The sequence below is a fragment of the Wyeomyia smithii genome, chromosome 2 (assembly GCF_029784165.1).
Source record: "Wyeomyia smithii strain HCP4-BCI-WySm-NY-G18 chromosome 2, ASM2978416v1, whole genome shotgun sequence".
NCBI lineage: Eukaryota > Metazoa > Arthropoda > Insecta > Diptera > Culicidae > Wyeomyia > Wyeomyia smithii.
Genome location: NC_073695.1, coordinates 54,198,234 through 54,220,280, shown reverse-complemented (window position 1 = coordinate 54,220,280; position 22,047 = coordinate 54,198,234). Strand labels below are relative to the sequence as shown.

The window sequence follows — 22,047 nt, the reverse complement described above, 5'->3', positions numbered from 1 at the left end:
ATCACTGAATACCTAGAAGAAATAAAAGTAAACGTTTGAGCTACTCGTAATCATTTAAAATGATTCACGTAATACTCTATATCAATTTTGATTAATCAATAATAATAAGTTGCCTCGCGCTTGTCTCTTGACATTTGAAACTTTACAACATTGGCTGTATGGATCACCAATGGTCTGTGTCAAAAGTAGGAAAAAAAAATGAAAAAATTATTTATTTTTTGCCCTCCCCTTAGCAAACTTTGATAACCGTGGACATAAAAACTATTCCAAATTTGTATCAGCCTAAGTTCAGAAAGAAAAAAAATCACAGGAAGGTTGTATGCAAAGCCACGACCGCAAGGTTAAAGTAGAATACTTTTACAAGAAAGATAACCCGGCTGCTTGCGTGTCAGTCATTTTTTCTAGTAAATAAACGTTGACCGTTCATTGGCAGTATTGTAATTTCTTTTTGTTTGATATTTTGAATGAAGTTCATTGAATATTTTTACATTTTGTGCAAATGAGAAGTGAACTCCTGCCGAATTGTAATATGCACATTTAATACGACATCATTAAACGGGAACGGAACAAAGGCTACGATTATGCAGAACGTGAATGACAGCGCGATGCGATTCGCCTTACCGTGGTGAAATGTACAGCTCTTCTTTAGGTCGAAGTAGAGCTATATATTTCAACAAATTTCGTCTTGCCGAATCGCATCGCGCCGTTATTTGCGTTCTGAATAACCGTAGCCAAACACTAAGCGACGCAAACACGTAATAATAGGTAGTAAGAGTATGCATGTAGATGAAGATAATTAACTTTGGATTATAGCGCAAAACGAGAAAATATTAACTCTTCAAATATTCATTTGTGTTCTTCAATTTTCAGTTGTTCAATTTAATATCAAACTAAATGTCTGTTTATTATCTGATGAAGCTCTTAAATAGGCCAAATGATGCATTCCCAATTTACTAGGTCCATAACTCTGCCGACGGTGTACGCAATTTTCTTACGCTATCTTACATGGGAGGAAGGAAGGGTGAAAAAAGTGGAAAAATATGCTTACGTAATTATTGAACGGCCCCACATGACAGGATATTATATGATAAGTGGATTTCTAGGACGTGACATCTGGTAGAAAACTTCGGGACTAGTACGTGGTGCTTTTATCCTCTTTATCCTCGCAACAAATTTTCTTTGCATGTATTTACCTACAATGTACATACTTTTCTGTTGCTAGACTTTCGCTTACGCTCACCCATTTCTAAAATGTGTATACCACTCTTGTTGTTGATCGATTTTCTTCTACAGGTGTGCGTGGGAGTGCAACCGCAAATTGAGTGCCGGTGATAGGGCTGGCCGAACCAGTGATGCCACATATACAGATTTATCTGTATTTATATAGATTTTTGACGTATATTTTATGCAGATATCTGTATATACAGATTACAGATTTTCTGGAAATAATACAGATTCATACAGATTTTTTGATTTTCATGAGGTCGCAAATAAAACTTTTTGATATAGGTGAAAAAAAAATGAACTCAGGGGGGGTTTCACGAAATGACCACGTGGTCTTTTTTCCTGACTCATAATTTATTGTTGCCCCCAAGTCAAGGATGAAGCTTTTGCATTTTAGAAATATAGCATGTACTGAAAGTTTAATAATAAAAATGTAAAAAAATTTGAGCCAATTTTTGAATTTTTGGCACTTGACATATGAAAAGACCACGTGGTTGATGTCGCAAGGAGGAAGGGGGGGGGGGGGTGCGTTGGCCAAAAGACCACGAAAGACCACGGGGGGTATAAAAAGAGATAAAAATTTGACGACGTGGTTTAGGAACGGGCCCTAACTATGATTGATATTGGAATTTTCAAATAATCAAAGATTAAAAATATGAGATATAATGAATTTTAAATAATCTCAATGTACGATCAAATAAAATAATTCCGGAATAAATATTAGTTACGCAAAAAGGGTAACTGACCATGCCGCTGCTTTCCCGCTGCATATTTCACGTGGGACCTGTCAAGCTGTTGAAATGTGCTCAAATATACATTGCTATGCCATAAATCGTGATATCAAGGTACTTCAGTAATTTATCACCTGTATTAAAAATATGACAGCTGCGTTTAACTTCGTGAAAATGGGCTGTTGAATAAAAATTCAACGTAGAAAGAGACTTCTCGGAGTGATGAAGCGGCGGCGAGGGAAATATTGAAAAACTTATTCCTGCGACCAAAATAATGAAAAACTAATACATTCAAATTTAAACTATGTGATATTTCACGCGTCAATCGATCAGGCAAGTTTGAGTTATTTTGGAAGCTGAATAACAATTTTGGAATACTATATATTTAACCATAAAAACATCTGTCTCATTTTCTTCTCATAATAATATGTTACAAAACATTACAATTAAATTTTACATTAGTTTTCTCTTCTAGTTTATTTTTTCTTCCACTTTCAACTAGTTTTTCCTTGTATTCCCAAACTCGTTTTTTCTTGTGTCTGTGTGTGTGTGTGTGTGTTTGTTTGTCTGTAGATTCCTGCTGTGGCGATTTGATTGACATTCATTGTCGGCTTTCGCCGTCTTCCAGAACTTCGTCTCTAATTTATCCAAGGGATCGACTGTCTTCGACTATTTGCTATAAATTGATCGCTTAAAAGAACTTTGGTTGATATTACAATTGTCTGAGTTTTCGGTTTTGTTTTGAGTTTGGGTATTTCATTGTCAGCGAGTTTCATATTGCCTCGGAAAATCGTTTCTAACAGGGTTGCTCCATTGAACAACTAATACCGTTTTTTTTCGGGGCAAATTTATTTCCTCCGCAGAATATGAAATGACAAAAATTCACTTGACACGCCGTGACACAATTCGATTCGTTTCTATTAGGAAAATATTTTGAAAAAACGTTTCGTTTGTGAATAAAAATCTTCAAAATTTGGTTGATCGTCTTTCTGCTGAGTGATTACGAAAATAGAGCTTGGAAAAATAGAAAAAAATCTACTTTCTTGGGTGAATATTTCTGTTTGTTGGTTCCGAGAAAAGCGTTGAGAGTTGTTGGTATTAAATTCGTACTTTACGGCCCCTAGTGGCTACAAGAGATGGAGTGACGAGAGAATTATTGCGTTAATTTTAAGCTGCGGCTCAAGCAATGGTTATGGGTTTCCAAGTGTTTCAGGATGCGTTTGTGTTTGCAAATAACGAAACATTTGTTTGGTCTGCCTAGTAAGAAAAATATCACCTATGCTGTGTCGATTTATACAATTCATATTTTTCTTTTGTTGACTTTATTGTTAGATTTATTATTATAATTTATTTTATTTTAATTTCCAACCTGTTGGTAACTGTGGCTTAGCTTGTGCTTGCTGCTAGTTTTAGTAGACACCTTGACCTCGTTTTATTTTCTTCGTTAAAAACTCTCCATTAATATAAGTGACAGTTATTTTTTTTTAGGTAACACTTTTTGTTGTCTATTTTTTGTAGTTTCATTGATTTTCTTACGAAAATGTCTTTTCCATTCGTTCCACTAACCACTACAAGATGTCGTCCTTATTTCAAACAATCCCCACACTATGAATCTGTGCTTTGTTTAACAATGTTCCGTACAAATTGAGCTACTATTTTATTTACCGCTCCTGCTTTAATTGAGTATATAAACCGTGTTTCATTTGTTCAGTTAATTAACATTAGTTTTGCACCCTAAAAGAAACCAAATCGTTCAGTCGGCCACTTGAGCTGTGTGCAGTGCTTCGAAAGATCACGTACACTTACAATACAAAATTTCCGACTTTTGCGATTTTAAAAGATGCTGCGTACATTTCCGCCTACAGGATATTCCAAATTTTTGATCCGCCTCCGAGATTCGTCGTCGGCTTGCTTTTTTTCCTGGTTGTATAGTTCAAGTATAATAATAAATCGATTTAATTGATTGCTAACGGTTATCTAAGCCGATTTAGTTATTTGTTTTCTGGTTTTTGGTTCTTAGAACATTAGGTTTTGTTTTTTTTGCAACAAATTTACATTTTTGTCTTTAATGCGTACTATATGCTTGCGTTGCCAGAATATTGATTTCAGATTACTACTGTTTTTTCTTTTATTTTTTGGCTTTGTGTTTTTCACTGAGTTACAGTAGTAGTCAGTTTGTTTCCTGATCGAGCATTGCTTGCAATTGTATGTGTGTTCGGTTAGTTAGAATAATTGCAACTTTCGAAACGAATATTTTCTACACTGTGATTCAGTGATTAGTTGTTGTTGCTTTTTTTCGCTGAGCTTCGATGCATAACATGAGTATATATCTGCAGAATTTCATCTTTTTTCTATGAAAACAATAGCTGTTTTTGAAAGTCCCAAGTGGGTTTTATATAAAAAGCAAAGTTTTGGTTTCCTTTATCAGAATGCTTGCATTTTAAATCATTTATCTAGCAACATTAGTTAGGGTAGAATTCTAGTACTTTTCCAGAATCTTAGATTCGCTGGTAAACTCCAGAAAAGGTAAGAAAATAAACAATCAATAAAAAATAAATAATTTTCCACATATGGACAAGAATAAGCAAGAAGAGTATCTCAAAAGTAGTCCCGAACAGAACTCAGAATCGGAACCTGAAAATATACGCCCAAAGTTGTCAAAAGTTCAACTATCAATTTTGAGTAAAAAATGTCTGGGAAAGTCTACGAAGAGTGAGAATTGAGTTCATAATCAACGAGGAAAACTTCTAAAACGGAAGAAGAAAAGACAATCATTCCAAATGATGCCGATTTTTTTAGGCTAAGAGAAACGTTGGATATGGTTATAATTCCAAAATAAAACCCACATCCAGTTGTAAATCTCCAAAAATATCTCAGACAAAAAAAAGTTTGTCGAACGCACTCAGAATTCTTTGCAAAAGCCAAGAGATAAGCAACAAAAATTGAGCTTATAAAACGGTTGCATGTTATAATATCAATTACTGAAAAACGTTCCGAAAGCCTGAAAAACCTGTGATAATAATTTGGCCATATTCAGCCCAGAATCACCGGTGAGAGGTCAGCAAATGTTACCAAAATTAGTCTTAAAGGCCCTCAAAGGCGACTTGCAGAGAAATAAGGAAATCTTTCAAAACGCTGTGGAGTGTTTAGACTTAGGAACGCAAGACAATTGGCATTTCAGGCTAAGAAAAGGTTGCCAGTAGAATAAATTTCAGACAATTATAAGATCAGATGATTATGAGATCTTAGATTGAATTGAAAACTGAATGAGATAACTCCAAAACAAACTCAAATTTACAAAAAAAAAAAAAAAAAAACAGGAAAAAAATAGTTCCGAAATATGAAAAAATGAGCCTTTCTTGATTTAAAACATACATACACACATACTGTCATTGCATCATTATTGTTAGTACATCGTTTCCAGATTTTTAAATTTTTCATGATGAAACATAATTCCATAGAATTATTAATATAATCATTTTTATGTTCTTCATATCACCAACTCTTAAAAACAGGTGATCTGATGAAAACACTTAAAACACCACATCAGAAATGTGAACACATGCATTTACCAGAATATAAAAATTGGTCAACTTCAATTTGCCTTATTATTTTTATCGTTTATTAAAAAACCTAAATTAATCCACCTGTCGGTCAGACCCAGCCTTTCTCATTCAAACTTATTATTTGTAAAAATAGATTTACATGAACGCTTCAATCCAATAAATGTGTATTCACTTTTTTGGTTCTAAAATTATGATGTTGTAATATAAGCATAAAATATGAAATTTGACGTAAAGTAATGCTCAATAAATAGCGAAATAAAAGTAATGATTCTTAATTGCGAACAATTCAATCACTAGCGATACCGGGAACATTCAAATGGTACGATAGCACATTTAAATTATATTGTGACCACATATATTAACAAAGCCGGTATAGTTTTAAATAGCCTTTGAATTTCTTTTCTCTATAACTTTTGAACCACATATCAAATTGTTATGAAGTTTGTTATTTGTAAGTTTGAGAGATGACTCGTTCGTATGACACTAGTAATGTTTAAATAAGTCGTGTAATCTTTGAGATAATAGACTTTCGTTGTTTTATTACCAATTTAATACATAACGGTTGCTTAGTTCGATTATAATCGAATAAAATGGGAAGGTATAGGGCAGCCAAACTTTGAAACTACGTGTTAAATTATAATTCATTAGTTAACCCTTAACTAGCCCGTTCATCTGATAATACTATTGAATAAATCGGTTGTGTACTTTCTGAGATAATGAAGTTTCGTGATTTTCACAATTCGGTACATTACAGACGAAGTTACAGTTCGATTACAGTAAATTCAATAGGGTGTCATGAGTCAGCTAGAACTTTCATCTGACACTTATTTCGTGAAAATCGGTTCAGCCATCTCTGAGAAAAGTGAGTGAGTTTATGTATTCTTCGAAATATGTTTCTTTTCATAGCTAGATTTCACATTTTTAAACATATTAGGCAAAGTAATAGTCCGATTGCAAAAAAATCAATAGGGTCTTATGGGGTAACTAGACCTTTTGTATGACACTGATTTTGTGGAAATCGGTCCAGCCATCTCTGAGAAACATTAGTGAAATTAAACAGTCTTCAGAAGACGTTTCTTTTCATAACTTTTGAATCGGTTGTGTGGTTTCTGAGATATTGATGTTTCGTGATTTCTACATTTTTAAACAAAACCTCTGAAATAAAAATCCAATTACAATGAAATTTAATAGGGTCTTATGGGGCAACTAGAACATTCATTTGCATATAGTTTCATTAAAATCGGTCCAGCCATCTCTGAGAAAAGTGAGTGAAAATAAAAATCTGCATACACACACACACACACACACATACAGAAAATGCTCAGCTCGTCGAACTGAGTCGAGTGATATATGCCATTCGGCCCTTTGGAGTACTTTCATATCTTCGGTTTTGCAAGTGATTGCTATACCTTTCTAGGAGAAAGGCAAAAAGTTAAAAAAAATATTAATTAGGAGTAAAATATTCGTGGTGAAGAAATAGCGAAATAAAAGAAATGACTTTGAATTTCGTACACTTCAATCACGAGCCATACCGGGAACGTACGAATAGCATAATACCAAATTTAAATTTTGTTGATGCCATATGTTTTGATCAAAGCAGTTACAGTTTTTAATAGTCTTTGAATTTCGCTTCTTTTCATAACTTTTGAACCACATATCAAATTGCTATGAAATTTCTTACTTGTGAGTTTGAAAGACAACCTGTTCAAAGGACACTAGATATGTTCAAATAAGTCGTGTGTTCTTTGAGATAAAAGACTTCCGTTGTTTTTATAATTTAATACATAACGGTTGAAAAAAAAATACGATTATAGTCAAATAAAATGGGAACCTGTAAAAAAGCCAAACTTTTCATTTGACACTCAGTTCAGCCATCTCTGCGAAACATGAGTGAGATTAAACACTCTCCAGAACACGTTCTTTAAATAACTTCTGAACCGCACGTTCAATCTTCATGAAACTCAAAAGTTAAGGGTTTTTTTAATAGCTCATTCATTTAAAACCAATTTTGTTAAAATCGGTTGAGTAGTTTCTGAGATAATGAGGTTTCGTGATTTTCACATTTTTGAACATAACCTCTAAACTAAAAATCCGATTGCAATGAAATTCAATAGAGTCTTATGGGAAAACTAGACCTCTCATTTGCAATTAATTTCATGAAGATCGGTCCAGCCATCTCTGAGAAAATCGAGTGAGATTGGGAGAGCGTTACACACACACATACACACACACACACATACGCACACACACACACACACACACATACAGAAAATGCTCAGCTCGTCAAACTAAGTCGATTGATATACGAGATTCGACACTTTTATACCTTTGGTTTTTCCAGTGATTGCTATACCTATCTAGGAGAAAGGCAAAAAACCTTAACATCCCTCATTTTAAAGATTTGTGTGTATAGCCTATCTCTTCTACCTCACTTTTTTGACAGTTAGTGGTAACTTTGTTTTCGTTTTGAAATTTTTTTTTCTGATCGTGCATCCGTGTGCGTAGTGGAAATGCAGTTCAATTTACATTTGTTCTTAGTCTACTGGTATCTCACGCACAACATTTAAAGGTCAGTTTGGTCACAATTTGAATGATATGCTATAATTGAGAACGAAACTGCATAATTCGAAAGTAAACAAAGTTACCAGTAGCTGGCAAACTCAGGTGCGTGACGTCACTGTGCGATGGTCTATAGCCTCATGCCTTATGTTTGTTTTTGAATTTTACTCCAGGGATACCAGATGTGCAGATTTGTCTGCAAAACGCTGATTTTTAGAGTTCACGTACAGATTTTTATCGATTCACAGATATTTGCAGTTTTTTGCAAAGTTTCTGCAGATTTTTGTCAGAGTCTCCTTATATTTGCGCAGATTTTATCAAAATGTGTGCAGATTTTTACAGACTTTTGCCTGCGTGAACTTATTTTTGAAACACGGATAGATTTTTTTTTTTCAGATTTCGAGGAGATTTTTTTCGGTTTTTCGAGCAGTCGCAGATGCAGACATTTTTGAAAAACATCTGGCATCTCTGATTTACTCTTCAGTTGTGAAAATGGCATCGAAGCAAAATAAACAACCCGATCGAAAAGAAAAAACAAAAATGTAACAGAAGCTGTTAGTTTGTTACGGGAAAAACCTTACAGGCTGTGTTTTCAATTTGATCCCGTTAGGTGTTAAAATAACAGAAATTATAACAGAAATGATTCTACTAGTATCAAATACAAATCAAAATTTGTTTCTAATGTATCAGCTTTCTAACAAAATGAGATAGTATATAAAACAATACAATAACAAACATTGTTAGAAACAGCTGGTTTTGATGAAAACGAGAAATTAGTTAGACTTGTTTCAGAACTACTTCATTACAGTTTTTGTTATTATAACTCATTCATATTCTATTTTGTTGTCAAAGTTATATGGAAAAATACAAAATTGTATCAAGATATGTTACTTATATCTCGCGTTGATAGAATTTTGTAATTTTTTAGTTATGCTGTTTTTAGTTATGCTCTTTTGATTGGGAATGCTTAAAAATTTAGCTCGTGCATCGCGAAAATACGAACTACTCACACGTCAAGGTGGAAAATTTGTTGAATGTGGGCAAATCAATCGTCACCATCGTAATATGAGTGTTTGGAGAACGTTTATCGACTGCCAGGAAGACAGGATCCGGAGAGAAATCGAAATCATAAGGCCGTAAAATCGGCGAGTGGCCTGCAGATTCAAGTGGAACCCCAATTTTTCCGTCCGAGATGTCGCAAACAAGCTGGGAATGTCGTCTGAAACTGTGAATCGGTCTAAAAAACGAGCCAGGCTGTCGGCTTACAAAAAAGGGTGGTGACTCCAAATCGCGACGATAAGCAAAACATGTCGGCCAGACAACGATCTCGAAAGCTGTATGCGGAGATGCTGACGAAGTTTCATTGCGTGGTACAGGATGATAAAAGTTACATCAAGGCAGGCTTCAAACAGCTTCCTGGACAGGAATATTATACAGCAACTTGAAGAAGAAAAGTGGAAGAGGTTTTCAAACACATTAAACTGTTGGTGTTTGCAAAAAAAAATCTTGTGTGGCGGGCCGTCATTTTCTTCGCGAAAGGTTCCGTCAAGCAGGAAATTTCCGTGCAGGAGTGCCTGAAAAAACGTCTGTTACCTTTCCTAAAGCAACACAGTTGTTCCGTTCTGTTTTGGTCAGATTTGGAATCTGGCCATTACGGAAAATGGCTATGGAGTGATATGCCGCGAACAACGTCCAGGTGGTGCCAAAGGACATGAACCCTCCCAACACACCAGAGCTCCGCTCTATAGAGAAATATTGAGCTATCGTCAAGCGGAACCTCAAAAAGACACGAAATACAGTTGTCAGTGAGATGCAGTTCAAGGTTAAAGGTTGAATTGGCGAACAAAGTGACCAAGGCTGTACAAAACTTGCTGGAAGCAGTCCGGCAATTCGTATTCGCTAGAAAGAAAGCTTGAGTGAATATTTTTCATATTCTCGAATTACATTAAAAAAGAAACATGGTGTCATTTTTTATTGAAAAAAAAAAAAAAATTGCCCGTAACACCCCTTACTGTTTTAGGAAGAAAAATGAAGTTGAAATTTCTGTTTGTTTTCTTTTGTACCAGACTTCGGAGAGAAAGTATGTCGAAACGTGCTCAGACGGACGTCATCTACACTGACTTGACAGCTGTCTTTGATAAACTAAACCACCGCGTAGCCATCGCAAAACTTGACATGCTCAGGATTACTGGAAATCTCTTACAATGGTTTCAGTCGTTTCTCACCGGTCGCCGTTTACCTGTTGCCATTAAGGATTGCCATTCTCCCTACTTCGATGCTACGTCTGGAATACCGCAGGGAAGCCACTCAGGACCGCTGATCTTCCTGCTTTATTTTAACGATGTGAACCTTGTCATTGAAGGACCAAGGCTGTCTCACGCGGACGATTTGAAACTTTATCTCCGAGTGCACACAATTGAAGACTACCACCACCTTCAACACCAACTGGATATCTTTGCCGATTGGTGTCATCGAAACTGTATGGATGTAAATCCATCAAAATGCTCAGTTATCTCGTTTTCGCGGAAAAGAAAGACTACTAACTTCAAGTACGCCTTACTAGGGACAGAAATCAATCGTGTTAGCCAAGACGTAGTCCCACGTCAAAATAATATTAAATTTCTGTTTTGCAAGCATCCGGTTTTTTGCAGCACCCCAATGGCGCCTGAATGGCTCGATTTAAAAGTGCGAAGGAGCCACGAAAGACGAAATAACGGTTTAATGCTGCTCGTCCGGGGAAGTTTTGGGATGCGCATGGCATAGTTTTTATCGATAATTTACAAAACCATTTGCGATTCGACTTAGTTACTCGCTTACTAAATTTTCCAAATTTCTATGCAGCACAATTCGATGATACTGTGCATAACCAGCGACACTACTCCGATTTTAAACAAAAATGTTCAGCAATCCATTTTAGAAAGTTCACAACATTTCATTGAAAAAGATGAAACGTCTCAAAAGAACGGTTATAGTTTGACATCACAGCAGAAATTGGAACTTCATACTCATGGTTGTCACCAGTTACTGTCAGCACGAACAGAATCTTCTCCTTGTCGCACAATATCAATATGCAACACGCAACAGTTGCATGCTTGGTATCTGCTTCGATCCGACACTAGAACAATTTGGTTGTTTTCCTTCCAAGCCGCAACACGATACGATATGGTTTATACTGTTGCATGAGTGAGACCGTTTTTTTTTATAAATTAGTATTGCGAAACTAGGATGAACTGCGAGAACTTGAAAAAAAGGCAGAGTTTTCAGAAGATAGCTCGAAAATAAACATCAGAAACAGAAAGCGAGTTTGTTTTTTCATTAATTTGCAGTTAGAAAGATATGCTAGTTATTATACCAAAAGTTAGAAAAAACGGCAGGTGGTACATACGATTCTACACTAAACCATTCTGTTCTCAGCTATAGAAGCGAAACTAAACCAAAGCGATTGATTTTGAACTGAACTTTTTATCAATTTATTAATAAAAATATATGCTAATTATTAAACTACAAGTTTGAAGAAGCCTTTACCTTTCGATCAAGACATTGGTGTTTAAAATCCGTTCAGGGGTAGAAACATAATATGCATTTGAGGAGGGCTCATTTACGCTAACACATTGTACAGCATGCCACCTATTAAGGTAAGACGTAGTCCCACATCAAGAAACTTTCAAACCATAAACAGTATCCTTATTTGAGATAGTAATAATAGAAGATTTGAGATTAACGAGCTACTTGGAGAGTCATCACTGATAATGGTGCGAAACTGATGTCTGAATCACCGGAAAATGCTGTTCAACTTGGCAGAAATTCGGCAAATGTAACCAGAACTAATGCTAGAGACTCCGGCGCCCGGAGATAGGAAATAGAATAGCAGGTAAATAACTTCTAAGGCCTTCAAAAGGTTAATTATAAAATAAATTGTCGAAAAAAAAAAACAGTAACTTCAAAGAGCCCAAATTGCCGAAAAAATTCGAATCATAAAAATAAGAAAAAAAAATAGTTTAAGATAGAGAACAGAACTACTGCATTCCACTCTTATAGCATAGAAGATTATCAATTGAAAACTATCCCCAACTGTCGGAAAAACGGTTTTAATTATAATGGTTTTGACCTCTGTTTTTTGGGATGCGCATCATCGATTCGATTTGAACGTGAAAGTATGCTGAAGCGTTATTGGACAAACTGGACAACAGTCACCAAAACAAACGATTAGAATCAGTCATCCTTCCACCGAGACTATTGTATTTTAAAGGTGTTTTGAACTACAGAAAAAGCTTTTTGCTTAAATTTTTCTGCGAAATCATTTCAGCTTGTGAGCTCAAATACCTCATTTGATTGAACTTTGCTGCACAGACCAGACCAAAGAGACATCGGAAAAACCTTATGCTCCATTGACTGAAAGGAGCTTATTTTTTATGATACTTCCACTTTTGCTCGTTTGATTGGCACAATTGTAATAGAAGCAATTTGTCAAGAGCTTACGTACAGTGGGTTATACTACAAACCGAACGGAAAGGAATTTCATTAAAATCCCTCGCAAACGAACAGAAGAACCGGACTATATATCTAATGAAAGATGGTAATTAATTTTAATTGCCCAGTGACATACCGTCTCGAGCTCGACAACACGGCGAACCTGGTGTCGATAATTGGGGTGTGGTTAGAAGGTTTTATATCCTCCCCAAACCGCCCTCTGTTCGGTGGATGGGTAATACTGGCAGCTGCTGAACCTTAACCTCAAATTGAAACCAAACGAAGTAGAACGAAAAAAAACCACAGCGAAAGTTCCCGCGTTGCGTTTTGGCCTATCAGTTAGGAGGTACTTACGACGCGACGTGAACAACAAACAACTCAATCTTCGCAAAGAATGAAGCAGACAGACGGACAACGGAAATTTAATAACCCCCGGCGCATGATTGTTTTTTTTTTGGTGAAACAAATGACAAAAGAGGGCGTGGACGTGGTGTCTGTGGCTTAAAAGCCGAAGTTTCCATGGGACGTAATATTTGAGATATGCTTTAATTAAATCTGTCGCCGCTTGGTGGTTTTTAACTTGAATTTTACACTAGCTGCGGTTGAAGCAATACGCGAGCTAAAATTAACTCCCGTGAACAACTTATGAGCAACTACTACTTGCGAAAATTTTTTGAACAGTAAAGTTTGTTGCCCTCAGGAAGGCTGTTTCATGGAAACCTTCATCCGCATAAGTACATACATAGGTATATCAATGTGAACTATTCATGCAACAGATTCGGTTTGACGTCATAATGTTCTCGTTTTACTGTGTGGCTAGGCATAGGCCACGCTCTCTGGTTGCGCTGGCGGCAGTATCCGATATACGAGCAACAGAGTAAACGACAAATAGGGATAACCCTGGCCTCCTACCAGATCCTTACATTAGGCCCTGAGCTCATTACAGAGGGTTGAATAGGTTTCTATTTCTCCGCAGCCATCGCATTTCACCGCGCGGGATAGACCTATATTGATAAAAAATATATCTCTTCAATTTTTTCTATTCCAACGCATCTTCCCTGGTTAACTGTAAACGAAGCTTATAATGATTTATGGCAGATGAAAGGTCCTCAGGTATGGACGATAACAGCCTCAATTTATACTCACGTTAACCACCGTAGTGAACCACAAAACAATTGTTTCAATGTATTTTATGCAGTTGCTTTTGACCAACCTTTTGATTAACTATTAGCTCTACATCGACCGGATAGTACTACAATAAATAACTAACATCACTTTTCGTAGAGTAGTTGCAATTTGTCACAAAACAAATGTTTCACGCAGTAGATTTTTGATCCTTTGATGGTAGTTCGTTTCATTGCAATACAAAAGTCTAAACATTATGGGTATTCATGTCGAGCTCGTAAACAAATACCCAGCCGTAAAAATACTCACCTCCATTGACGAGTAATGGAAGATACACAGTTTACGGCTGGGTATTCGTATACGAGCTCGATGTGAAGACCCCTATTGTTTCCATACTCGTACTACAACTAAGCTAATGTACAATTAGTTTGTCTAGTTTCCAAAATAAAATCGATAAAACTGTAACAAGTGACATACTTTATTTCCTTGGGAAAAATATAGATAAACTGCTGTTTGACTGTAACTCGATTGCTACTAAACATTACTCAAAAGTTGGTTAAATTTCCACGTAAAACAACAACGTTCCGTTCAATAAATAGTTGGTATTGCTTTCCATCCGACGGATGTGTGTACCGCTTCGGTTGCGCTGCCCCAGCGATCGGAATGCGCTTCTGGATATAACATTTTTATTAATTCAAACAATCAGCAGTCAGTATTCCATGGGTAGCTCGAATAATAATTATTAGCGGCCGCGGCGGTTGCGAGCACGTGCAAATTGTACCACCCACACCGACCCACCGTTCATTTATCACCTGTTGGTATTTGGAACTTCCGCTGGATGGGCGTATGTTCCGGGCGGTGCAACGGTCTGACGTTATACCTACGTTTCAACTCCCGAATGGCATTCTCTGTGAAACTCGAACAAGCGGAATCGATGTAAAGTTGTCAGACATAAATTTTATGATTGAGTGGATTTGCGGGTTTGCACAATCATGGAGGTTCTCTGTCATATTTGTTATATCGACTCGAATGGCTGCATTGTGTCTATGAGAAGTATTCGCAGGTATTATAACAACAAATAAAATAAATAATTAGAATAGTATTACAGTGCCTAATCTGTAACTTTGTGCTTATAAATTCATTACCTACTAATTGTTCAACAGCTAGTGAGCGGTTTATTAAATAATCGAAAAAAGTTTGACTTTTCTTTGAAATATTTTTTAAATATCGATTTGTTGGTTTTCGATGGAGTACTTCAAAGGACTTTTCTTAGGATTGAGTGAAATATTCAGATATTCTATTGCCACTCTGGTCTTGATTTTGAAAAAATACCAGACATTCAGAGCCGGATTTAAGGGGGGGCCGAGGGGGCCCGGGCCCCGGGCCTTCACAAAACGAGAAAAAGTTCTTTTCGCTATCAATAATGAGATTCAATCAAAAGTTTAATTTACAGCAAGAAAATTTAAACAGACCATTCCAATCTGAAACTTTCCTTCAGTGTGGTTGGCGGAGACGTTACCAACCACACTAGGCCCCCGCTCTAAATAAGCTTACTTGTCCGTGTGCAAATTTTATTGACCTGCAGATGTGTGTAGTTTTTTCCTAGTTTCTGTAGATTATTGCTTATATTTGCGCCTTATATTTGCGGAGTCTCTCTCAAATCGTGTGCAAATTTTTGCCTGTGGATTGCATTTTTTTCAAATTGCGGTAGGATTTTTTTTAGATATCAAGAAATTTTTTTCGAATTTCAGGTTTGGCTGTAAACAGTAAGAAAGCACCGAATTTATTATTACATTTGTTCAAAATGTGCGATCGCCACAAAACCCCGCGTGTATATCAAAGTGGAGCTCGTAAAAGAAGATTACAGAAGAAAAAAATCTAAAACTCTTTAGTGCCTTCAAAAATCATTTTATTTGAGGATTTATTTGAGCCTAATACCCCGTTCACACTACACTCCTTATTACCCGAAATCGGGCCATTCGTGCTGTCGAGGCCATATCACCATGTCATATCCATATCACCTGATATTCCATACAATCGATATCATGTTCGAAAACCAATAAAAACCAGATTTGCAGCAGTTGGCAACACGACCAACAGACATTTGACGCAACCCTACAAATTTCGAAATTCGCTCTGCATGCGAAATAGAAGGAAGGAAATATTTTTACTCTTGTCATCCCGCACATTTTGACAATTGCTTATGAGAGTTCACATTGGTGCGAGCCAACTAGCTGAAATCTCTATCCTAATTACATTGCTCTTGTTGTCTTGTTTTTGCCTTGACCTGTTTTTTGTTTTCTTCTCTTTTCAATTACCGAAGTAAATGTCAAACCATATCATCTGACTGTAGAGTGAACACCCGAAGTGATATCCAATATCATCTGGCGATATCAGGAAATATGCGGCGTAGTCTAAACAAGGCATAATGATCTCGAACGTAACTGGAGAAAGGTCTTTTTCGAAGATGAAGATGAAGATGATTGGAAATAGGTTGCGTACGACTATGAAAAATGAAATGCTGTCAAACTTAGCATTTTTAAGTTGAGAGTACGAAATTCTGAAAGAGTTGAATGTTGATTATTTAATTAATAAGTTCTCTGAACAAAAAAACTCTTACAAATTTTTGGTAACTTTTCAATACGATTTAACTCGTACGATAAAAAAAACGGTTTTGTTTTATTTCGAGGCCCCCACTGTAAACTGGGCCCCGGGCCCCCACAATCGTAAATCCGGCTCTGCAGACATTGATTTCTTACTTACGCATTTTCATGTAAAAATATACATAATTTTCGGAAAAAACGTTGGAAGGTATTCAAGACACGATCACACGATTCAAGTAGGAACGAACAATATACTTTGGGATTTCTGAATAATGTAGGCAACCTCTCCTCCAGATAAACATAATTTATCGCAAAGAACATTGCTACCAATTAATGTTTAATGTAACTGAACATTTGTTGCAGTGAAACCAATTTACATTTACAATAATTTTTTTCCTACACAAAAAGTGAAATCCGCAGTGAGATTCTGAAAAATTATGATTTATTGAAGCACGTTCTACTTTAAGACGTCAGTTTTAAGTAACCAACAGGAAATTATAAAATTGATTGAAAAATACGGTTATCACGAGTTTTTTAAACCAGTTTTACTTTTGGGACATCAAATTGGTTCTGTGTTATGAAGACAAACAGTTAGCGGCAGAACAATTAAGTAGAAATAACCTCTTCTGGCCTAGTTTCAGTAAAGATCTTGATTGACGTAGGGTAAATGACCCAATAGTGGAGGAGCTAAGCACGAGTTATGCTTGTTTAGCCATATTTTGGCTGAGAAAAACAAGTCTAGCTGGTACGTTTCACTATTTTTTGTCGAAATGGGCTCGACTTGGTAATTTTGCACCGTGAAATTGATTGTAACATTCTTTGAAGCTTGAAATCAACAAAAATATGTTGAACGTTCTTGTTCTAATAGTTGCGGCAGTGTACCTATAATTGCGAATGTGTGTTCCTATAGTTTCGTGTTGCTTGGTCAAATAAAGGTATTTAACTCGCTTAAAGAGGTTTTTAATTGATTTAGTAGTTATTATATTGTTTTTATTACGTTGACAAGTCGATCTACAAGTGAACCAAAAGATGTGCGAAGTTAACTAAGACACGAATTTTGCGCCAACTCGGTCAGATATTGGCAGCACCCTTTCAAAATTCAATGAAGGTTTGTAGGTTTGTAGGTTTTATTACCTAAACAATTTTGCAAATTGTCCCGTCGGGATGCGGTATATTTTTCCAAATCTGTATCATATTTCCAGTTCGCTTATTTTTCGCTTCCCCTGCTCCACATACTGGCTGCTTAATGAACTTGAGATCCTTTACTGTGAAAAAAGTAATCCTAGCAATAAAAACTGATTTGACAAACGTTCTTCTCAGATTTCTTCAAATTTATAACTTTTATATAGTCGGTTTAGTTACCTGCTAGGCCCGCGAGCGGGTGTCGAGTAAGGGTCTTTGAAAATCCTAGAACAGCAAGTATGATTCCGTTTTCTATTTACCAAGATATGATAGGCTCTCCATAGCACATTCCAAATTCTGCCGGACGTTCCTCACCGATCCTCGTCGAAAATTCAAAGACCGGGACGCAGTAAAATTGGTATTATGGAAGTAATCATCTCTCCCCGCCAGTGACCTGCAGCCATCCCGGATCAGCGTGTAGGGATGGAGAAAGTGTCTGCCAGCAACCTAACCAACGCAAATACAATTCTGTCCCTTACTTGACAAGGCCCCTGCTGTCTATCGCTTCCAGCCTTTCTCTATTACTGCTCACCGTATCTTATTCACCGTTCGAATCGACCGAGTTAAGTCCGTCCTATTGTCAATGTACGGAAGCTACGTATGTTTTACTAAAATGTACGTGGACTTCGGACAAAATCTACACTTTTTTTCTTGCTACTTCAGACTATAAGTACGACGTTTCCTTTCTTACGGGCATATTGCTGGCTCTTTCAGCGCTCATTCACTGTCTGTCGAACGGATAGCAGTAGAGCGATAATCTGCAAACCTTTAAAACAGTGTAATTCTTGCAATATTCAAGCTATGAGCGTCCCTTTTCACTCAAACAAAGCTGGGTCACGGTGCTCCCACAGACCGTTACTATAAAAAAAATGCACCAAAGAATCTGAGTACACCATTCGATTCTTTATGACGTCCAGAATGTCTGGTCAAAATTTCAAAATCATCGTACGGCACATTTTTGACTAATGTCATTTTAAAGGTTGTAAAGTACAAAAAAGTGATATCAAAACGACGAAATGCTTATTGTAAAGCACGTTTTTCAACCACCATTTTATGAAATAACTTCAAAAATAGTTTTAACACATATTATATATAGGGTTATATTTCAAGACAATAACAATTGAAGGAAAGATTTATTTGAAAATCCCACAGTGCACAGTGGTCTAAACTCGAAAAATCGTGATCGTCCTATATTTGACTGTGAAAAATTGATTTCATGTACTCAATGTCTTCAGCAAAATTGTTTCATAGAACAAGGCCTTACTTTTGGCGTTTTTAGTTTTTCGAATAATCCACCTAACAGTTAAAAAAAATTTTTTTTTCCTAATTTTCAATATAGCAGATTGCATCCTTCAGCAAAGTTGTGGAAAATTTCGAAAGAAAAACAATTGCTCAATACTGCGATGTCCTATCTTTGCGTTGGACACGACAAAATAGAGTTTTTGTGGAACACTCCTTCTCAAAATCAGTTTTTTGTCTATAAGTTTGTCTTTTGTCTGTAATCGAATGGTGTACTCAGATTCTTTGGCGCATTTTTTTTATTATAACGGTCTGTGGGAGCACCGTGTGGGTGTCTATACTTTCGCCTACTTTGATTTGTTTTGACATTTCGTAAACAATGCTTAAAATATCGACTAACGAAGAATTACTCGCTTTGTAACAAGAATTGTTTTCTACCAGATGGAACAATTCAATTCCCACGCGGATTTATAAAAAAGGGACAGATGCTAGACAGAGCCAATTATCGAGAAATCACTGCTTATTCCAAAGATTTGGAAGTAGTCGTCAAAACAGTGTTGTGGAGTCGTGTAAGGACTACATTTCTCGTGACCAACATGGATCCGTTGCAACCAATCTGTGGCAGTTATTTTCGTTGTGTACTCGCTCAATGGATGCGGGATTGCAGGTGGATGCTGTATACGCGGACTTCAAGGCAGCTTTCAATCGTCTGAATTATGACTTTTTTTTACGAAAGTTGGATCAACTGGAGTTCTCTGCCGTGCTTAAAGTTGTAGAGTTGTAAGTGTTAGTATTAGGTCGTCACCTTCTAAGCTATTCATAACTTCTTTTGGAGTGCCGCAAGGCTGCAATGTGGGCCCACTTTCGTTCTCACTCTTCATCAACGATGTTGCTGCTATATTACCGCGAGGTATACGACTCCATTCTTCAGACATTGTGGAAATTGGAGCAACCGAAATCTTTCTACCCTCTGCGTGCGAAGATTAATGTAACGTCATACATTCAGCAGAAAACTTCATTCAATCAGCTTTCAGTACAGCTTGTTTGGGAATTACGGTACTCCTGGCCAAGTCGAAAGTACGTAAAGGCTTAAGAGACTCAAATATAGTTCTCCCGTGAGTAAACTTAGAAGTGACGAACCCGGCGAGTAATTACTCTGCGACCTTTTGACGCCCGTTTAGGCTTGCTAGGGACATGGAAATTTCCGGGAATGCAATTAGAAAGCAATAATCTTTCATATTTTTCCAGTTTGAGCTCTAGGACAAACTCATTGCAGTAAAAACAGTTAAGAATAGTTGGATTCAATTGGAATTTAAGATTTTTAAAAATTCATCCCATATATTTTTACTATTGAAAACCTTTTATGGCAAAATTAAGATCAGTAAGTTTTGGAAAGAGCTTCGATGTTTAACGAAAAACTTTAATCGGTTGCCGGACAAATCCCGAAGTAACTGTGTGGAACAGTGCGACAAAATTGTTTCCTGAGGTAGGAGATTGTAATTATTTTTTGAGTGGTAATGCTTAATTTAACAGATTATTTCGAGCTAATTTTGGATGTTCATACTTTATGTAAATCCTAACCTAGACCAGAAGAAATCCGTTCAATGTTATGGTATTTTATGCTGGTTTTTAATTGAATGATTTGATTGACATGAACTATTGAGCAAATCCCCTGCTTTAAAAATGTTGCCGAATTTACCAACATATTGACGAGAAAATAGTAAACACAAGTATTTTCAAGACATTAATATTGAGAAAAAACGCAGCATTGCGCTTCCACAGTCAATATTATTTTTACTTTCCTCAACATGGAAAACATAGAAAATTGGTTTGACAGAAAACCTCCATGCCGATAAACCACATTAATATGCATGATAACATGCAGCGAAACAAGAGCCTGCGAATGTATGGGTTCGACTGAACAAATAAAAATCTTCTGAAAATAATTCATAAGATCAAAAGATTTTTTAAGCGACAAACACAGCTTCAGCCAATGCACACTGGGCCAGAAATGGAATCTAGCGGAACGAAATTAATAGCGCTCTTAGGGTTTGACCAATCGGTTTCCAATCTTCTATAAAGTTTCTTGGTATAGTTAGGGCGTTATTTTGGAAGTTTGAATTGGTTCGGAATTCAGCCGCAAAGGTGGCGTTGCGATGCCAACTTCTTTCCCTTATACGCTAGAGCTTTGCGGTATTCGACAAAGTTGTAGATCTCTAAATTCCATGAAACTTTACAGAATATACAAAATTTGTAACTCTTCAAGTTTCAGAGATCTACGAGTTTTTGTAAAATTTGTCTGAATTTCACGTTTTATGTGATAATTTTATACCTTTGAGGCTAAATTCCGAACCAATTCAAACTTCCAAAATGACGCCTCAACTATACCAAGAAACTTTGTAGAAGATCGGAAACCGATTGTTCAAACCCTAAGAGCGCTAATAATTTCGTTCCGCTAGTTTCCATTTCTGGCCCAGTGTGCAATGTATCTTTAATATAAAATGCGAAACCTATACTACATATTTCAAAATGTAACGCAGTTATAACACAGATATTAGTACTTTTTGGGATCAAATATATCAAATATTGTACAGAAAAGAACAAAACTACTCGTAAGTCATACTTTCATTCAGCATAAAACTCAAATACGTTACTATGGTAACGCTGAAACCCACATTTTGGGTGCTTTTTGCACGAAACCCCAAAGCCACGTTAAAACGTAAAACTCAGCCCATCCACGCCATCTTTTTTGTTTTACAGAAAATGCCATTCTAGATAGTTGCGCGTCCGCTCGGCGGACAATTTACTACCGCGTGAGTGCTATTTTAATTGAATTTGCCTGTGAAGTTTGAAATTAATTAAAAATAACCGATTATCGGCTAGCGTCGCGCTGCTGCTGATGTTGATTCCGCTGGTGGATACAACTGTCAGTTGGCGAGTATACGGTCCAAATCCATCCCGTGGCGTGACGGCTGCACTGCTAGGTCATCCAGGAGCAAAATTTACATGTGTGCGTATCGTTGCTGCTTCCGGGATACCACCGAGAGAAGGGGGTTGTGGAGCGGTCGTAGTACAAGCTCCAACAGAAGCAAACCATAATCGGCAGGTCGGCTGGAAGTGCTCTGGTGGGACTGAGCCAGTATCGTTATGGATGTTCGCTCGCTCCACCGCCAGCGATCAGCCGGTTGTATTCGGTGTAATTCTTTATCATCTTGGCTCTGTCGAGGGACTCCCGCATGAGGCGCTCGTTTTCCTGGCGGACTGAAATGAAAGTGGTGGAAGAGAGAGGAAAGAAGGGTAACATCAGTAAGTGAGGCTGTGGGAAAATTGATTACGCTTAATAATGTA

The 22,047-nt window shown here is 36.8% G+C and overlaps 1 protein-coding gene across 8 annotated transcripts in view; it reads right to left on the bottom strand.

Annotated features, from left to right (window-relative positions):
- Nucleotides 1-2,299: 2,299 nt before the first annotated feature.
- LOC129724004 (uncharacterized) overlaps nucleotides 2,300-22,047 on the bottom strand; it is a 338,375-nt gene continuing 318,627 nt past the window's right edge. For all 8 annotated transcript variants that reach the window (XM_055678582.1, XM_055678575.1, XM_055678574.1 and 5 more), the window contains one exon: nucleotides 2,300-21,960. In XM_055678582.1, the coding sequence (XP_055534557.1) occupies nucleotides 21,845-21,960 (116 nt within the window). In that variant the 3' untranslated portion in view covers nucleotides 2,300-21,844. The remainder of the gene's footprint in view (nucleotides 21,961-22,047) is intronic.